The 19,649-nt window shown below is 31.5% G+C and overlaps 1 protein-coding gene across 1 annotated transcript in view; it reads right to left on the bottom strand.

Annotated features, from left to right (window-relative positions):
• Positions 1–19,649, bottom strand: part of LOC108917966 — a 74,869-nt gene that overhangs the window by 27,853 nt on the left and 27,367 nt on the right. The window contains exons 2-4 of the mRNA XM_018724794.1: positions 19,499–19,614; positions 19,259–19,412; positions 18,484–18,606 (exon numbers count right to left, since the gene is read on the bottom strand). Coding sequence (XP_018580310.1) covers positions 18,484–18,606; positions 19,259–19,313 — 178 coding nt within the window. The 5' untranslated portion in view covers positions 19,314–19,412; positions 19,499–19,614. The remainder of the gene's footprint in view (positions 1–18,483; positions 18,607–19,258; positions 19,413–19,498; positions 19,615–19,649) is intronic.

Raw genomic sequence — 19,649 nt, 5'->3', positions numbered from 1 at the left:
CGAATTGCAAATAAGCTGCAAAATTACATGTTTTTTCACTTTTTTTACTATCCATGAAAATCTAGACGACAAATCGGAAAATTAATTGTTCTATGTTGTAGGTAATTAAATTACATACAGTTTAAAGTACCTGGAGTCCCTTTTCACCTACTTGTTAACTNACAGGCGATGCCCAATAACAGGATATGTTAAGTCTAGTAATAAAATATAAAAAAAGTTAAAAGAGAGAAAAATTAACTATGAAAAAATAGAAAAAAAAAATAAAAATAGTACAAACTTACAAATAACATAAATATAAAGAACGAAATAAAAAAGGTAACAAACTGTAAAAGGCAGATATGACTACATAAGTAAAGCATTTCTTATATCATTAGCCAAACAACAAAAAAAGATCGACATTATTTTCTATCTCACTGTACTTGGAAACAATTTGATACAATGGTGCGTATAGACTAAAAACATTATTACTTCCAGCTGATAGTCATGGTACTTTGATATTAATATTACTTAAAACACTTGGACAGTCCAAAATATTATGTAGAACTTTATACAAAAACATTACTTGAAAAACATATCTTTTAGCAAGGACATGAATATTGAAACGCTCAAGTAATAGATCATGCGGAAAACCTGAGGGTGATATGTATCATCCAATAAGTACACAGCTGATTTCATAAACCTACGCTGTACTCTTTCCAAAGTTGTAATTTGATTAGCATAAATTGGGTTTCAGACTATTGATGCATATTTTAATTTAGAACGAATAATGGTATTGTAGAGCAATCGTAGTGTAGAAATACTGATAAAGCCTTTGGAATTCCTTATTATAAACCCCATATTCTTGAAAGCAGATGACGCAATTATGTCTATATGTTTTTTAAAAGATAATGTAGGGTCAAATGCAACTCCAAGGTCTTTTATGTAATATTATATTATCAAATTTATAACCGAATAGTGCAGAATATATATATATATATATATTTTTTTTTGGTGAATGTAATGATATTTCACTTGAAGGCAGTTAGCGTTATTATTATTATTTAGACACCACAAACTAATGACATTAAGCGAATTCTGTAACATATAGCAGTCGGCAATGGTGTTTATTTCGCAAAATAGCTTAAGATCATTTGCATACATTAAATGGTGTACTTGTAGATCTACCCTGATGTCGTTTACAAAAAGAACAAAAAGTAATGGTCCGAGTATAGATCCTTGAAGCACGCCAGATATTTGATGAAACTTGTGCGATTTAAAACCACGGTGCTGAACAAACTGATACCTATTTTGTAAAGACGATTCAAAAAGTTGCAAAAGTGATTCGGACACACCAAACCCATCTAGTTTGTACAGCGAGTCTGTCAAAAGCTTTAGTGAAGTCGGTATAGATAACATCGACTTATTTCATCTTGTCAAGTTTTTCGCAAATAAACTGAGTTTTTTGAACAAGGTTAGTAACAGTGGATCTGCCCTTAATAAAACCGTATTGCTCCCACGCCAGCAGCGGATAAAAAGCCATGCAATAGAATCTCAAATATTTTAGAGAAATTGCAAATAATAGAAATTGGCTGTAATTAACCAATTCATTCTTACTGTCCCTCTTGTACACTTGACACACTCCAGATAGTTTCCAACATTCAGGATAACAAGAATTTTTTATTAATAAATTAAAGATAGTTGTTAATGGGACGGCAAACGCAGAAGCACAGTCTCTTATAAAAAATGCCGGTATTAAATCAGGCCCGGTTGTCATTTTTGGCTTAATTTGTTTTATCGCAGCATAGACTTCATCTTGTGAAAAGTTTAATATATTTAGCACATTAGCGTTTGATGTTTTATATACGATTGTGAGAATAAGTCAGCAAAACTATTAACTATAGTCTGTGGATCATCAGTAGTTTGGTCATTATACGTAAGCATGGAAGGAATGTGAGCTACATTTCTTTTGATAAAGGACCAAAAACTTTTTGGATTAATTTGTATATTGCTTTCTACATGTTGCACGTATAACTTATAGGAGATGCTTATTTCATGTTTTATTTGGGACTGCAGATATTTAAACTTGTTTAAGAAAGTAGTATTTCCGGTATTCCTATATTATACAAGCCAATATGGATTACCAAGGGTAAGAGTCATTATGGGCCGAAATAGATTAGCATAAGTTATTTACGGCTCAATACGGATTAGTATAAAGTAATATGGATTTTTACAGAGTAATATGGGTTGGAAAGGGGTAACCTAAGTTATTATGGGTTAGATGGGTATGGGCCAAGATGGATTGATATGGGGCAATATGGGCTAGTATAAGGGTTTTTATGTAGGAATATAGGTGTTTATTGGGTAAGATAGAGTGGAATAAGACGGGTATGGGTTATGATGGCTAGGCATGATTGGTGAGGTGATGAGTAATATGCGTGTATATTGAAATGTGCGTGTATATGGTAAAATGCTTATGGAGTAGAATGGGTTAGTATGAGAGAATACAGCGTTTTATGGAGGAATATGGGTGGATTCGGGGTAATATGGGTTGGTATGAGGAAATTAGTTTTTTTGTTTATATAGGTTATATACGTTCAGTCTTTAGTTTCTAACAAGATTCGGTGAAATATAGGGAGGTCCAAAATCGCCCCTCACTAATCCTACCAGGAAACGTCTTTTTTCTCAAATCAACCTTGGAATGACCTTAAACCTGATTTGATACATATAAACGGACCTTAGATTCAAACTCACAGACTTCAAAAACGGTAATCGATTTCTCGGTTTTTCTCGGTTTGACCTTTAAATGACCTTGAAATAACGCTCAAATGACCTGATGCAGACAAACTGACCTCGGATTCGAAGTCAGCTATAGGCGGTTAGACTTAATTGCTTGTTTTTTCAATTTGACCTTGAAATGACCTTGAGACGACCTTTAAATGACCTGATACAGACAAACTAACCTCGGATTCCAACTCAGCGATCTCAAAATCCTGAATACAGGGTGATTCATTAATAATGGGACAGAGCTTAAGGGCATGTTGCTGACCTCAAAATAGAGCGATTAAGCCAAATATGCCTTATCCGAATGTTGCTCCTTTTCGATCTACAGGGTGTTAAATTTTCGATTTTTTTAAATATCTTGAGCATCTTTGAACGGATTGTCTTGTAAGTTTGTACACCTATGTTTTCTGAGGTGGTAATTACGGAAATGGTAACTATTTTGCAATCACATCTAGGATGCGCTAGTTGTAGTGTTCCGTCGGAGTAAACACATGTCAAACCTTTTTGTCCTTCAAAAATCTGAATTTTTAATAAGAAATTATTAAACTACGTTCAATTTTAAATAAAAAAGATATACCTGTTAAAAATCGATAAACTTAACCGTTTTCGAAATAAGAACGATTTACTATTTCTTTACAAAATTATTTGTTTGAAAACGTACGCCTTTAAATAAGATGACTTAAATGAAGTAGGCCGCTGTCAATGAAATGTCATGTATTATTTATGTCAATTCTAAACAACTTATAAATACTAGACAGTTTAGTTCTTCTTCATTTGTGATTTTTTTCATTAAAATGCCGCGTCATAATGATTATTCGTTTGTTGAAATGAGAAACATTGTATGTGTATATGCCCAAGAAAATTATTGTGGTCGTCATGCAGCAGCGAGGTACTTGGAGTATAACCAAATAACAGACAACCTAACCACAAGCTTTTCAAGACGTTGTACGACAGATTAGGAGAAACGGGATCATTTCGCCCTAAACGAGACGTTGGGAGGCCTAAAGTATTAGCGACGGAGCAAGAAGAGGATGTTTTAGTGCGAATTGCCGAAAACACGCAAACAAGCACACGCCGAATTTCATCAGCTACTGGTGTAAGTCAGCCTTCCGTCTTCAGAATACTCCACAAAGAAAAATTGTATCCTCACCATTTTCGTTCGGATCAATAGTTGATGCCACAAGATCCTCCTGGTAGATTTCGGTTCGCACAGTTTCTTCGTCGGCAACAAAATGCTGACCCTACATTTTATAATAAAATATTGTTTACGGACGAAGCTACATTTACCCGGCGTGGTGTATTTAATTGAAGAAATAGCCATTCCTGGGAACTGGAAAATCTTCACTTGCCACGAGAACAACATTTTCAGCATGAATTCTCAATAAATATTTGGTGTGGAATACTTTCCGATAACATTTTGGGACCATTTGTGTTACCCCGTATGGGGAAAATTATTTAAATTTTTTAACAAATGACTTGCCACTCGTTCTTGAAAATATCCCCTTAAATTTACGGCAAACCTTTTGGTTTATGCATGATGGTGCTCCCGCACATTACTCCCGACCAGTAAGAGAATATCTTGATACAAGTTTTCGAAACCGTTGGATTGGTCACGGCAGCGAAGTGCCTTGGCCTGCGCGTAGCCCTGATTTAAATCACCTAGATTTTTATTTCTGGGGTAACGTTAAATCTTTAGTTTATAAAGATGTTATACATACTCGAGAAGAGCTGTGGGCAAAAATACAAGAATCTGTTAGCATTATCAGAGACCAACAAAGAAGTCTATTCAGTGTTAGACAAAATTTTAACGAGAGAATAAAAAAAATGTATTGAAAACAATGGTCGCCACTTTGAGAATCTTTTGTAATTAGACTTAAGCATAATAAAATTTTGAGTTGTTACTGTGTTTGTCTTAATTTGTAATTTCTTATTTATAGGCGTATGTTCAAACAAGTAATTTTGTAAAGAAATAGTAAATCGTTCTTATTTCGAAAACGGTTAAGTTTATCGATTTTTAACAGGTATATCTTTTTTATTTAGAATTGAACGTAGTTTAATAATTTCTTATTGGAAATTCAGATTTTTGAAGGACAAAAAAGTTTGACATATGTTTACTCCGACGGAACACTACAACTAGCGCATCCTAAATGTGATTGCAAAATAGTTACCATTTCCGTAACTACCATATCAGAAAACATGGGTGTACAAACTTTCAAGACAATCCGTTCAAAGATGCTCAAGATATTTAAAAAAATCGAAAATATTTTTTCAATTTTAACACCCTGTAGATCGAAAAGGAGCAACATTCGGATAAGGCATATTTGGCTTAATCGCTCTATTTTGAGGTCAGTAGCATGCCCTTAAGCTCTGTCCCATTATTAATTAATCACCCTGTATATGGTTGGACTTGATTGCCCGGCTTTTTCTCAATTTGACTTTGAAATGACCTTGAAACAACCTTAAATTGGCCTGATACAGACAAACTAACCTCCGATTCGGACTCAACGACCCAAAAAACCTAGATCTAAAACTCCGAGATTCTTTGATTTAATGCACTTTTTCAAAATTGACCTTAATCCTGACTTGGAAGGAGGGGGGAGGTCCCGTTTGGGTTTTTTCAAAAAACCTTTAATAAAATCTGTCTTCAACATTGAATCGGTAAACTACGAGGTGAGTTCCGAAGGAACTAGGACATTTCAAAAATAGGTATTTCTAGTGAGGCCATCTATTGGCAATTGCGTCGGAAAGGTACATCCTTCACTGATGTACTGTTAAAATTTCATGACATTTGGACAAATAGAAGCGGTGTTATTGCGTTTGAAGTGGCAGTATATTTTTATTATGGGTACAAAAATGAGCAATGAACATGGAGTTAATATTAAGTTTTGTTTTAAACTTGGTAAAACTTTTACCGAAACGTTTCAATTGATAAACCAAGTTTATGGTTATGATTGTTTATTTCGTAGCAGAGTTCATGAGTGGTATACGCGGTTTGGAAACGGTCGTGAGGACATAAATAATAAGCAACATGTTGACCATCCGTGAAACACCGCAGATTCCATGAAAACTGTGAGTGAATTCATCAAAAATCAGTGAAAATCTTCATTAAGATTCATGGAATTGGAATTGAGCATTTCAAAAATATCAATTTATCGAATGTTTGCCGAACATTTCGGCTACCGAAACGTGTGTGCACGGTTTGTTCTGCACAAGTTGACTGACGACCGAAACTTTCTCAGAATTCAACATTCGAAGGACATCATTAAAGAGGCCAAAAAGGATAAAAACTTCCTTAACAACATTGTGCATGGTGGTAAAACTTGGTGTTTTCAATACGAACCAGAAACCAAACACCAAAGTGCCAAAATCCAAAAAATCTCGTTTGGAGAAGTCAAACGTGAAGACAGTGTTGATGTGGTTTTACGATTTCAAGGGTATTGTCTACAAAGAGTTTGTTCCATCGACCGGCCCAAACCGTGAATGCATTTTGAAGCCGTTGGTGCATCATATTTGTCGTATTCGGCCAGAATATCGCGCAGAAGGAAGTTGGCGTTTGTTGCATGATTATTCGCCGTCTAGTCGATCGACACTTGTGACCGATTTTTTGACTAAATATCGCAATTTAACTGTCAACCACTCCACGTATTCGTTTCATTTGGCACTGTGCGACTTTTACCTTTTCGGAAATATGCATTTGCCGATAAAGAGAAAGCGTTTTGTAGACATAGAAGTCATCCAAAAAGTTTGATGAATGAATGAATGAAAGTTTGTACCGACATCCTTAAGGACATCTCAGCCCACGATCTAAAACACTCATTCAACAAGTTTTTAGACCATGCACTGAACAAAATGGGCTTATTAAACTGTTTCTCTAGAATAATGTGTATAGTGCATATTAAAACTTTTACAAATATACAACTTTTATTTTAAAAAATCACTCATCTCCATACTCATTATTGAATGAGTTTAACTGGAAGGTGCTTAATACACCTTATGCATCTATGAAATAAAGGTTACATTGAATTACTTATACATTATTATGTGTTATAGGCTTTATGTTCTAATTGTATAGTAGGGAAGATTTGTTGTATAAAGACAAGTATCCGAATTTGTATACAACAATTGTATTAACATAATTATTCGTTTTCATAATGATTATGCTTCCATTTTTAACGTGTAAAACGCGTCTCATAATGGTTAAGTAATCGTCACCTCTCCCTGCATAATCGGTTATGATCATAAAATTTCCGACAGTCCGCTGTGCATCGACTATTACAGTTCTAGTTTGATGAAAATAAACAGTATAGGCACATGTTTTGTGGGATACATGATCATATTGCGTTGTGTAAAGTGGAAAATTATATAAGTCTCTAACTGTTTTATGCTTTCTAATTGTTTTGTTTTTTCAAATGTAAATCTTATCTAAACCTTAAAAATTATTATGTTGTGTGCCCTATTGGAAACCGCTGATGTTAAGCTTTACATAAGATGGAGGACCAGAAAGCTAGCGGTGACAAAGCATGGGTAAAGTCAATTCAACTAGAAGAAATAGAATTAGAAGAAAAGAAGATCAACCTTTCAGGGGATGCTTCATTCTTAAGGCGGAAGAGTTATAGTCAAATTCTCATGTAATACAAGAAAATACGGGTGCATCGTTACTAAGAAAATAAACTGGACAGTTTTGGGTGCGATTTGTCATCATTTTTAATACTTAAATGTTTGTTATATGTTTACATTAGAACCTCAGCTGGTATATTATAGTTTTACAATAAAATTTTTGAAAACTAAACTTAATGTCATATGTTTTTAACTCATACAGAGTATAACAGTTTACTACATTTATTATTATAAAACTTATAATAATAATAATGATATGGAATACTTTAATAACAGTTATTGCTATCATTTCGTAAAGTGTATAAAAAACGTTGTATACTAGTTATACAATAATTTAACAAAGAATACGATTTACAGTCACTATACAACTGTGTTAGTAATACGCGTTTTATATCCAATATTCATCTGTTTATCTGTCACAAATAGTATACAATGTTCTTATAACGGCATATATAATTCTAATAAAGAATAAAGCGCGTTTCTTTCAGTGTGGATTTCGCTGTATTGAGGGGACTATATTGTATAAAATAAATCGGTTTTGCCAAAATAACTCTTTGTTGTTCTTATTTTTAAAAAGTCCTGTTTACCTTGTATTTAAAATAGTATTTCAAGAAACTGTAATAAAAATTTAGACAGAATTAACTATGAAGGTTGAACAATTTCGGTGGCGAAATGGAGAAAATAATTACAATAAAAAAAATTATCCCCGTCTGTATGGACCTATAGAATTAAGAAAAGGCAAATAGATTGTGAGTACTGTTTCCTTTTTTAATATTGTAATTATTTAAAAATTGTAATTATTTTTTCTTACACTTCAAAGAACAAAACGACATGATTAAATGCTCCTCAAATAGCAACAATTATAAAAAAGATTAATTTCGGGTACAGTGGGATGGAATGAATATAAAATAAAAAACAATTAGTTTCACAGATTTAAGAGCCAGCATGGTGAAATATTTCAGGCTTAGCTACACAAAAAAATCATTTGTTAATTAGAGAAAACGATTTAAACAAACAAACAAATAATAATTATAGATAAATTGAATTCCGTGGTCAAATAATTTATGTAGGACGGTTACCAGAACCACAGCTTAATATAATATATAATAATAAATAAAAAATGGATATCATAAAGAAAAACAAATATTAAAACAGTTGTGTTGGATGAGACAGAGAGGACTGACATACTATTTCAGTTATGCTGCGTAACTATCGCGATGTCAGTGGTTTTCACGTTTGTGTGCAAGAAAACTAATTAATATGGCAACGATATCTTCGCCAGGAGAATTTTTATTTTTACAGCACATTCTTACCGGAAATAAATTAAGTGGTAGGTAATAGCACGTGTGTGTTAAACCACAGAATTCATAATTGGAAATATTATATATACAGTACATATACGTACAATGTAAGTTTCTTCGGTTCAAAAGAATGAGCACGAGGTAAGGTCAGCAATTCATAGAATTCAATATTCAAAAGACTGAATTTAATGTCAACAGTAATTATTGATTGTGAGACTTGTTAACTAAATGTTATTAGGTACTACCTATTCTAGTAGTAAATGCTTTTGCTGGTACCTCTAAGTAGGTATATATCAACATACCGATTTATTAGATAGATAAGAATAGTTACAACATTTTACAGTACTGTATCTTAGAATTGATGAATCATATTACTTTTGAAGTGTAGTGGGCAGTGTGCAGGCGAAAGTATATATACATCTATAGTTGTAATATTCGATCAAGGAAAATCAATCTCGATTATTTAAGCATTGTAGTTCTTCTCTTTCGAATATTGGTATATTTAATTTCAATACCTATGACATACTCATAGCCGTTAAAAGAAAAACTATGTTTCTTAACATTCCCTGTCCATAATCAGTCAGTTCATTTTGTGACCGAACCAATCGCGCTGTAGGTAACAAAAAGATTGGCGGGATGGTTCCATCACAGTAGAACTAGGATGTTCAAATAACAAGATTAATCTTCCTCATAGGTAGGTAAGTCGGTGAAATAGTGAGGTGAAAGGTAAAGATTTATAATGAAAAGTGACAATATGTTCTTAAATAATTTGAGATAACATTTTAAAATAATTTCACGCCTAAAATCAAATAACGATTGTTAGTGCAAAACAATGTGAAAAACCATAACCCTGTATTTTATACTACCAAATATATAAACATACCAAAAAAATATAATATAACTTATCACTCTACGGGTTGGAAACGACGTACAAACTAGGGTCCCTCTTATCCCTTTTAGTTACATATTTTTCTATTCAATATTTTACCTGAATTTTGTTACAGCGGATTTTTGGAGTCGCTGATTACGAATCCGAAAATTCCCGAATAAAAGGTGGCAGAACCAATATGGCAGTTGCAAAAGTGAGAAATTCAGTCAAAATTTGAGGATTATGGCTAAATCTTGTTACTAGATAGTTTTCAGAGCCGACAATTACTAATATAAAGTTTTGTACTTTATGTAAGTACTCACGTCTCTGGTGCACAACTTGTTTTTGTGGGGTTTTGTTAATAATGCGGAATGAGTTTTTATTTTCATACTTCTAAAAACAAATTCTAAAAATAAATAAGAATACATTTGTTTTTTTCCAAATGGGATAAGTAATTAGAAGTACCTTATGAAGATTCTTTTTGGTTATTAATGGCACATCATCGCTCTATTTACCAACCAGTAGCTTATACTTATTTAAATACGTGATGACAACATTTCTGTTACATCTGGACATTAGGGAGACTCCAGCAGAGCTAGTATATGCGTTCGTACATTACACGGCATGTACTAAACTCTACTAGTAGCGGCATGCACAATGAATTGAGTACAGCGGTATCCAACAACGTATTCTAGATTGTTTCCGTATTTATATTGGAACCCAAAAAATCTCTTAAAGAAGAAGAAATTGCTTGAAAAATTGTTACTTAATGAAGAACCTGAGGAACAGAGATGAGTTACTCAAACAAGAAGTCTTCCATAATCTATCGCATGTTGATGACATTGACATACATACGTTTTATTTAAATTAAATTAAGTATATAAGGTGTTATTGCCAACGTTGCTTGTACATTTTGAACTAATTTTTATACATGAACGTTTAATACCAACTTACTTTTTCTGAATTGAGTAAAAACAAATAAAGAAAGGACAATTTACCTTAAAAACATTGTATTAAAATTGTAGATAAGTATCATTATAAAGGATTCACAACTGATTCAAAAAAATTTGGGATTAGATGCGGCATGAGAAATGGAGCCAATATCGTAAAAAAATGTTGTAAAATCCTAGTTTCCGAGAAAAACAATTATTGAAGTTGTAGTACTGTCAACCATTACATAGCTGGACAACTGTAGTCTCTAGCGTCATTCGTAATACGTGTGTAGAGCCACGTGGCCTCAGCAATTCCGAATACTGAAATCCGATTTTACAGTAGTCGTTACCATACTGTTTACAATAGTTTTTAGTAGTTAGTGTCAAAAATGGCTTGCGTGTAAAGCAACTCGGAGTTGATGGATATCGTTTTAATTTATGGTGAAGCATTTGTATTATGGTGAAGCATTTGTCATATGGGGAAGCAAGACAACATTTGTGATAGGTCGTAGAAGCTGAGTAAAACGGGCCCAAATGTGTTTACACGTCGGTGAACAAATAGGTGCTATAAAATTATATTTATTTCTTTCCTTGCGAAATTCTTTCAAGTTTTCGTCCGCTTTTATTACACTTTGCCGCCATGCCGGTCGCATTGAGCGAGGTCAGGTTTTACAGTGTACCAGTTTCCAGTGCCGTGCAGAAGTGTATTTTTAAATCATTTTCGAACTGCCCTTTTTGATTTTATCTTTACAAAATTGTATTTATAAGAGTCCCCTGTGCACCCAACATTTTTTTTTGGATGTTCTGAATCACCCTGTATATTATTGAAGTAGTGTGATCTCGGTCTTGTAGTAGTACGATCTTTGTCTCTGATAAAGTTTTTAGCAGATATTTAAACTTTGCAATATAAGCAAAGCAATTAATGACAGTAAGTCTTTGAGTAGAGTGAAAAACCTATTTTGAGTATATACCACGGTATATATGAGAAAAAAAATACTATTACGGTTTCGTTCAAATTTCTAAAATGAGTTTACAGATTAAGTAGTTAAAATATTTTCTTGTATTACATGTAAGAAGAATGAAAACCACACTCTGTAGAAAGCGAATAAAAGGGTCAATGCGATCACGCCCTATTAAGTCGATTAAAGCGATCGTATAATGCCCCAAATGACTGCAAACAAAAGTTCGCGGGTAACAACTATGTATAATATGCCTAGATAGATTTTCCATTGTAGAAGAGTAAAAATCACTATGGAATTAAGGAATTAAATGCAATTAGATAAAAAACAAGCCCACGATGCCTTATTAAGATTAACAACTACATATTAGCATTACAGTAAAATGCTCCAAATATTCCACAAACAAAAAGTTTGAGGATAAAACAGGTAAAATAACTACAAGACGGATAATTTCAATTTAATTTCAAACAATGTAGAAATCCTAGTCTACGTGTACCATCATATACGAGCAAGCAAAATCAAGTCTACAATGTCTAAAAGTACAAATTTGTTATAACACCAAATTCTTAAATATGTGGCTAATATACTATTTTCCTTTCATTTAATGCTTTTCGGAACTAACTATCGGGGAGTAAACGTTAAGAATCATAGTTTTCCTATTAACGGCTGTGCGTGTGTCATAGGTATGTACCTACCAACGTCCATCATAGAAGAACGGAGATGGGACAAATAATTCTTCTCTTACTAGGGGAAAACACCAATATGGAAATGATGTTTGGTTCATCAGTGCGTCATTATGACTGCATATTAAATTAATTATGACTGCATATTAAATTAGATGTTCGCTCTAATATTAAACAGTTTCGAAACCATTTGAAAATCGTTTATTTTGTAAAATAATTAGTATTAATTAATCAGTCGTGCATTGACATGAAGTAGTGCAGTAATTAATTCTTTAATGCCTACAGTAAGTTTTTAAAGACATTAAGTAAATCCTATAACATAAATTATTCGACATATCTTTAGCATATATTATACTGTATATATTAATTTGAACATGATATCTTTATGTAGATACGTGATTTAAAAATCAAAGAAGGAGGTATATTTTATCTATCTTTATCATTTTTATAAAGTTACAATTAAGAGCAAGACTGAAGATATCTTAATGAAGTAATGAACCGGTTCAGTAATTAAGACAAATAGTTGTTTCCATAGCAAATATTTTTTGACTTGATAAAAACATTAATTAATTAGCTTATATGTAATTAAACGGACACTGATTCTTTGTTGATTAATATTGTTATAGTTTTTGATACCATAAGGATTATGTCAACATAATTTTATTTTAAATTATTTCAGATATAATTTAATTATAAAGGAACATGGTAAATATAAAAAAATAAATATTTAAAGAAAGAAGAATCTATTTTAATTTTTTTCTTGTTAAAGAGCAAATTTCCAAATAGACAAAACTAAATCACTTCCAAAATCAAATCAAATGTCCTATTTTAATGCACTGTAAAAAAATCGGTGTGAGTGAAAGCAATAAAGGCTCGGAGTGAATCCATTGAGTGAAATTATTGAGTACATTTTCACTCAAATATATTACACTCCTTAAATAAATTCTTCAGATAAACTCGTATTTGGTGCACTTGTACCTAAGTCAGAGTGAGTTTAAATGTATATTAATTTCGAGTAATTTAAATGGCGCCGTGAAGATGGCACCACTTACATATTGCTTCTGTAATCTCGGCCACAGTTGCTAGGGGCTCGTTAGATGCTCCAGAAAAGCGTGATTGCCAGAAGAACAGGCCTTAGCCTGTGGCGGCGGGTCTCAGCTGGCGGATCTCGGCCAGGACAGGAGGAGGCCCCGCGAAGTGAATAAATTTCAACACTGTATATCCTAATTAATCATTTATGAGTGATTTATTTTTGCACTCAATATTTAGTTAATTAAAAACCAATTCTGAGTAAAAAATTACTCAATAATAGTTAAATTTAAACCATATTAGAGAAAAGTCAACTCTAAATTGGTTTTATATAATCAGAATAGTGTCAAAAGTCGCTCCATTAATAGTAAGCAGTAACTCAGATTTGAGTAAAATACTCATTTCTGATGCAATAGTTTCACTCAGTTGTACTTATACCAATAGGGAAAATTTCACTCAGTCGGGTGTGGACAGAAATTGATACATTATTGAGTAAAATTGAGTGAAATTTAAGTGAAATTTTCTTACAGTGTGGAAACAGCTATCTTAAAAATTATTTTTAAGTCCCTGTAATAAATTCAGGGGTGCATTTCTTGGTCCACTGTAGACCAAAAAAACTTAATGGACTGGGGGTATAAAACCAGTGGCTTCCGGATACAGGGCGCTAAAATTAACAAAAATATTAAATTTTTTCCAAATATCTGTGAAGATGTTTTACGTAGATTGAAGCAGTGGTTTAACTAATTAAAGGCCTAATAAATCGCTGAATTGAATTGAATTGGTTTTAAATATGTTAATCAGTGGCCTTTGTCTTTGAGTTTTATGAAATTTATTTAGGGCATTTAATTCCTAGTTGTATTTCAAATTATTTCTAAAAACATTTTTGCCACAATGATTTTGTTGGACTTCGATGATTATATTTTATTTAAAATTGTATTTTAAAGAAAAAATTTCCTGTAAACAGTTTTTGTGAAACTGTTTGATAAGCTAATTTTAAATTGGAAAAAGAAATAACCACAAAATAACGCGTTTTTCGAACAAAAAGGAAAATATAATTGCATGTCAAATAAACTGATAATATATTTGTACACCTATTCGGAGTATTTTTACCTTAGTTAAACTGCTAGCTAGCCTAAGGTTAATTAATTTTCATAAAATATATCCAGACATATTTGAAAACGACAGTATATGAATTTCTTCTAATTTTAGTACCCTTCACCTCTGAAACCAGTGGTTTTAGACTTGGGTTTCATTAAAACTATTTAGCATTAAATAGTCCAGGGGTATTGCCCTTGAAATTATAGCATGGATTTAAAAAAACATTCTGTATAAAAAACTAACTGAAATAATGTTGTAGCGGTAGAGGAAACGATATCAATTTTCTTAAAAATCAGTCCTCTAAGAGCATTCAAAGGACAACTTGGTATTTTTAAAGAGTAATCTATGCAGGGTGTCCCACGGTGACGAGACATTAGACATATTTCAGAGACTACTTCGATTTTAATTTAGAAAATTTGGGCAATAGTGTTTTCGGGCGTATCCTTCTCAACTAAAATAATGGCATCCACTTAACGCTTCCGGTTATACCGGAAGTTGATGTCATCCTCGTTATTTTATATTAAACACCCTGTGTATTATTGCAATTCTGGATTCTACGTCAATTTTGTTCTCTTTCGAATGGTATAATGGTTCCCTATACCTATCTCTGGTTTTTAAGGTATTTACTGTTTTTCGTGCAGTCAACGGATATCACATAATTTCTTGCGAAGATGGCTGTGAAATTTTTAGTGGAACTTCAAAATAAGCACCTAATCTGTCACCAGTTTATTGTTGTCAATTTAACACATACAGTGAACTTTAATTAAAATGGAAGTAGTCGTCTCTCAAATCTGTGTAGTGTCTCGTCACTGTGGGACACCCTGCATTTCGGGCATGTTTGATTATTTTATTAAAAAAGTTGTTGGATTATTAAAAGGGAATTTTCTTAATCCTTGTGGCCTGTGACCCTTTTAAATTGTTGTTAATATGCAGTATTAGGTATAACATTAAGTGTTTCAAATGTCTAGCTATTTTCATCAACGCTAATTTGAATCGTTTTGGGTAAGACTGGATTTGAAAAAAAAAGTTGCCCTTCGAATGCCTTTGAAGGGTTGTAAATAAAAAAAATGATATACCACCCTTTCTACCCCTGGACGAATGTTGTAACTTTTATTTGAAACACTTTTTATAAAAAAATTGAATGTGATTTTTTCCGAAAACTCGATGTAACTCGATTAATAAATATTTTGCTATAACTTTCTTTTGTTCAGTTAAGCAATTGGTTGTAAATTTTGCACAAATATTATTAACAGTAAACTGCACCTACCAAAAAATAAAAAAAATCGACAAAAAATTGTGAAGTCCTAAGTGGCCCTTGTTAATTAGAAAATTAATCATCAGTTTTTATTTGTGATTTTTTTAAAAATTAAGCTTTTTAGTTTATAATATAATTGAAACCTCACAAAAAGCTACTTTGTTAAATTTCCATAACATTAACCGCTTTGGAAAAAAACTTGATGTTTAAGTACAACCCCAAAAAACCATTCAAATGTACTTATTTTGCAGTATAAATAGAGCAAGAGAAATTAAGTTGTTAAATATTTTGAAAAAAAAAAAATGCATATAAAAATATAATTATTTTCCTAATCAATAATCTCTTTAGGACTTCAGAATTTACATTTTGTCGTTGGTTGTGTTTATTATGAATAAACAAGTAGGTATACCAAATTTGAAAAAATATCACTTAATTCAGAAAAAAAGTTATACAAAATATTAATTTGAAAAACAAATTTTCATACAACCCATGTAACAAGTAACTGCCGGGCTATTTAAGTAGTTTCCATTAAAGTAGGATACTTGGTATATAATTAATTTTAAAAAGGTTTACTGGTGGATGAAATTCGAAAAAACAGTTCGATATCTTCCTGTAAAGATAAACATATTTTTTAAAAATGAAATAATATAAAAAATAGTAAAATTGCTACATCAAAATATGCATTTTAATATATGTTTGTGTAAGCATATCCTGTATTATATAATATGTCAAATGTTGTAGGCGATATAAAAATTAATGTTAAATTGATGAGTTTAACTTCCGAACAATTTTTATTTAACTTCTTGAGTTAGGATTTCTGTATATCACATATGACGTACACTATAAAGTATTCATCAAAGCAATATATTTTTTATCACAGTCACTGTTGTGATGTTACGTTCGATTCCGAGTAAGGGAATTATGATTAGCAAACAATATGTCAACAAGTTTTATTAATTACTTAGGGAATAAATATCTCATTATAATGTGCAGTTACGAAGATAAATAAGGTCTAAAGAGTTTCTTGTTCAACACTAGTTGAACAACTGATTTTACAAACACGTGTATTGTTTTTTATAATTTTATGTGTATGTGTAATTAAAGTGCTACTCATATAAGTAAATAAATAAAAAAATTGTTCTTTGTTATAAGTTATTGTATTTTTAATAAATAATTCAAATCGATTAAGAAAATATTCTTAAATTTCCTTCAAATGAAGTGATATCTACTTACACTTTGCTACCAAAATGATACGCTAAAAATATAAATAATACATTGAAATAAAGAGTGATATACCTGATACCTTGAAAATTTAATTAAAATGGAAAATAATGTAGAAAACGAAATCTATATGTATCTATAATAGCAACAAATTTTCGATAGTTAGATTAAAACAAAAATGATTGATTACTAACGACAAACTTTCTAGAGATTTGGTTATCATTATCAAAAAAGTGTCTATGTATAAGTATCTTCGTTTGTTTAAAATTTAAGAATAATTTTGGAATTCGTATGAACATATAAACAATATTTTTTAAATTTATGTATTATTCTTAGTATAACATTGATAAATATTTAATAGACATTTGCTTCAATTATATCTATCTATTTCTCGAAATAACCAACAAATAAACAATACGATTGCCGAGGGAGAGGTTATAAAGTTAAATATACAGGGTGGTCCCGAGGTAATGGGCTAAAATTCATGGGTAGATTCCCGAAGCAAAAATATTGCAATTTAGCCGAACTTACCTTAGTCCAAAAGTTGATAGTTAAAGAGATACAAGGTGTTAAATGTAAAATATTATTTTAGTTTATTTCCATTTATTTCTTAATAAATGCAAATATATACACAAAATTTTGGGGCTTGGGGTTTCATAGCCAAATATCTCGAAAACGATGCGAGATAGCTATTTTAATAAAGTACACCTCTTTTGTAAAACAAATTGAAAAATAAGAATTTATTACCAAAGATGAGATATCTTAAAGTACAAAAAAAGTTCTGTAGTTTTTAATACAGTCAATCTACTGCAGCTAGCGCCCTCTATGAACTTTAACCAAAATGCGAACAGATTTCAATTCTTCTACTCAAAGAACTCCAATCCCCAAAATTTTGTGAGGATATTTGCATTTGTTAAGGAATAAATTAAAAAAAAACTGAAATAAAATTTTACATTTAACACCCTGTATCTCTTTAACTAAAAACTAACTTTAAATCGCAATATTTTTACTTGCATAATCTGCCCATGAATTTTGGCCCATTACCTCGGGACCACCCTGTATATTAATTTTTTAATCGAGCGTTGCCGACTACGTCAATTTTAGTAAAAATGCACTTGAGGAATTTTAACAAATTATCGCTTCCTTAGCTTTACGTAAAGCACCTGTAATGTGGGCAGCTCGTGTGTAGTCTGTAGACCATTAACTTTTTGTCGCCGTTTGGTTTATCCATGGTCATGATGTAATCTTAACCCAGTAAATTTTTGGTTTCTGTCCATATAAATGTGTCGTCTATAAAAGGTCTGGAGTTATCATAAAAAACCATCTGAACATAATTTATGTCAACTTTAGAAATTCAATTATAGTAGTAAGAGTGGACACGCGGTATGCACTTATAATGTGATCAGTTCTTAATACTCTCTACGAGAACTGATCTGACTAAATGGACTTAGAAGCGGAAAATATGTACCACATTTTATAGATTAGTTCTGACAGTAAAAAGGACACCGATTCTTCCAAAGAATAAGCATCAGAGCATTTAGGTATTTGATGAAATAATATGTTACGATCGGGGATTTCAATCGAATTTCATAAGTAAGAAGAGATGTAAAATTTTCAGTTCATGTTATATAGAATATTTATAGTAATATTCAGTGTCTAATATTTTGTGTCGTTCAGTATGGAAAATTTTATTAAACTTTTTAGTAGGATTTAGTATTATACAGGGCACGCAAAACTCAGTGACTGAAAAGAGTACTTACGTTGTACACAGCTGTCGTACCACACTGCAAAACTCTCTTTGCATACACAGACTTCATTTTTACAGTAAGTATCAATTGTTCCACAGTCTTCATTTGAGAGGCAGTGTCCATGCAAAGCTGAACCTAAAAAATAAGGTTCAGTGCAATAAAAATAAACTTATATATTATATTCGATAATACAATGTAAGGTAACTACGAACACTTTTAATAATGAAGGTTTGTTTTTCATGTAGTATTATCTAGTAGATCGGATAAAACTATATACAAATGTAAAATGTTGCATATAAATTGAAAATATTCCGTGTAAGTATAAAGTTATGGCTAATATACCTACGTCAAAAGAAAACTAACTAAATTTACTAATTGAGGTGTTTTTGCATAATTTTTTAAAAACGTTATAAGAAATGGTATGAATTTTATGTGGAACTTTATACTCACACGGTATATTTTTTTATATATTGCATTATAAGTAATTATTATGAGACAATTATTGAATTATTATATATAAGTAAAGTTAACAACAATCGAATATCGACTGGAAGAATATGTTTTGCGATCAGTTTTTGGCTTTCGAGTTCAAGCAACAACATTGTAATATCTAAATAGAATTTATTGGCTAATTTTTATCTATGAAACTATCTGTATTATTACGGAAGAAATATAAAATATCTATTTGTTTTATTTCAAAATAATGTAAATTATTAACTGAAATTTTTATATTTACATCATTATTATTACGGCCACTTACGTATGACAATATAAAAAACACACTTACCTTCCGTTAAGCGTAATGAAAGAGAAGCAATGACCAGAAAATATTCCAAATACATCCTCGATCGTTTTTCACCATGCACGAAGAACCATTCAGAAATCTTTCTTCAATATTTACTCATTACTAGTTAGTTATACCAACTACAAATGAGCTTAATCTGAAAAGTACAGTAATTAATCGTACAAGGACACAGTGTCAGTGAATTTAAAAAACAAATTGCGATAAACTTTAATAAATACATACCTATAAGTTACAATCTTCCATTTATTTTCTTGTTTACCAAGTTGCAGGGCAGTTTGAAAAGAGCGTTGTTCCGATCAAATTATTTGTTGGTTTTTTAATTCCGTAATTGTTATTGTCTGAAAGTGAACATAAAAACAGGTTGTTATTAATT

The sequence above is a fragment of the Anoplophora glabripennis genome, unplaced genomic scaffold, assembly GCF_000390285.2.
Source record: "Anoplophora glabripennis isolate ALB-LARVAE unplaced genomic scaffold, Agla_2.0 scaffold60, whole genome shotgun sequence".
NCBI classification, from domain to species: Eukaryota; Metazoa; Arthropoda; class Insecta; order Coleoptera; family Cerambycidae; genus Anoplophora; species Anoplophora glabripennis.
This window is presented reverse-complemented; position numbering and strand designations above follow the sequence as displayed.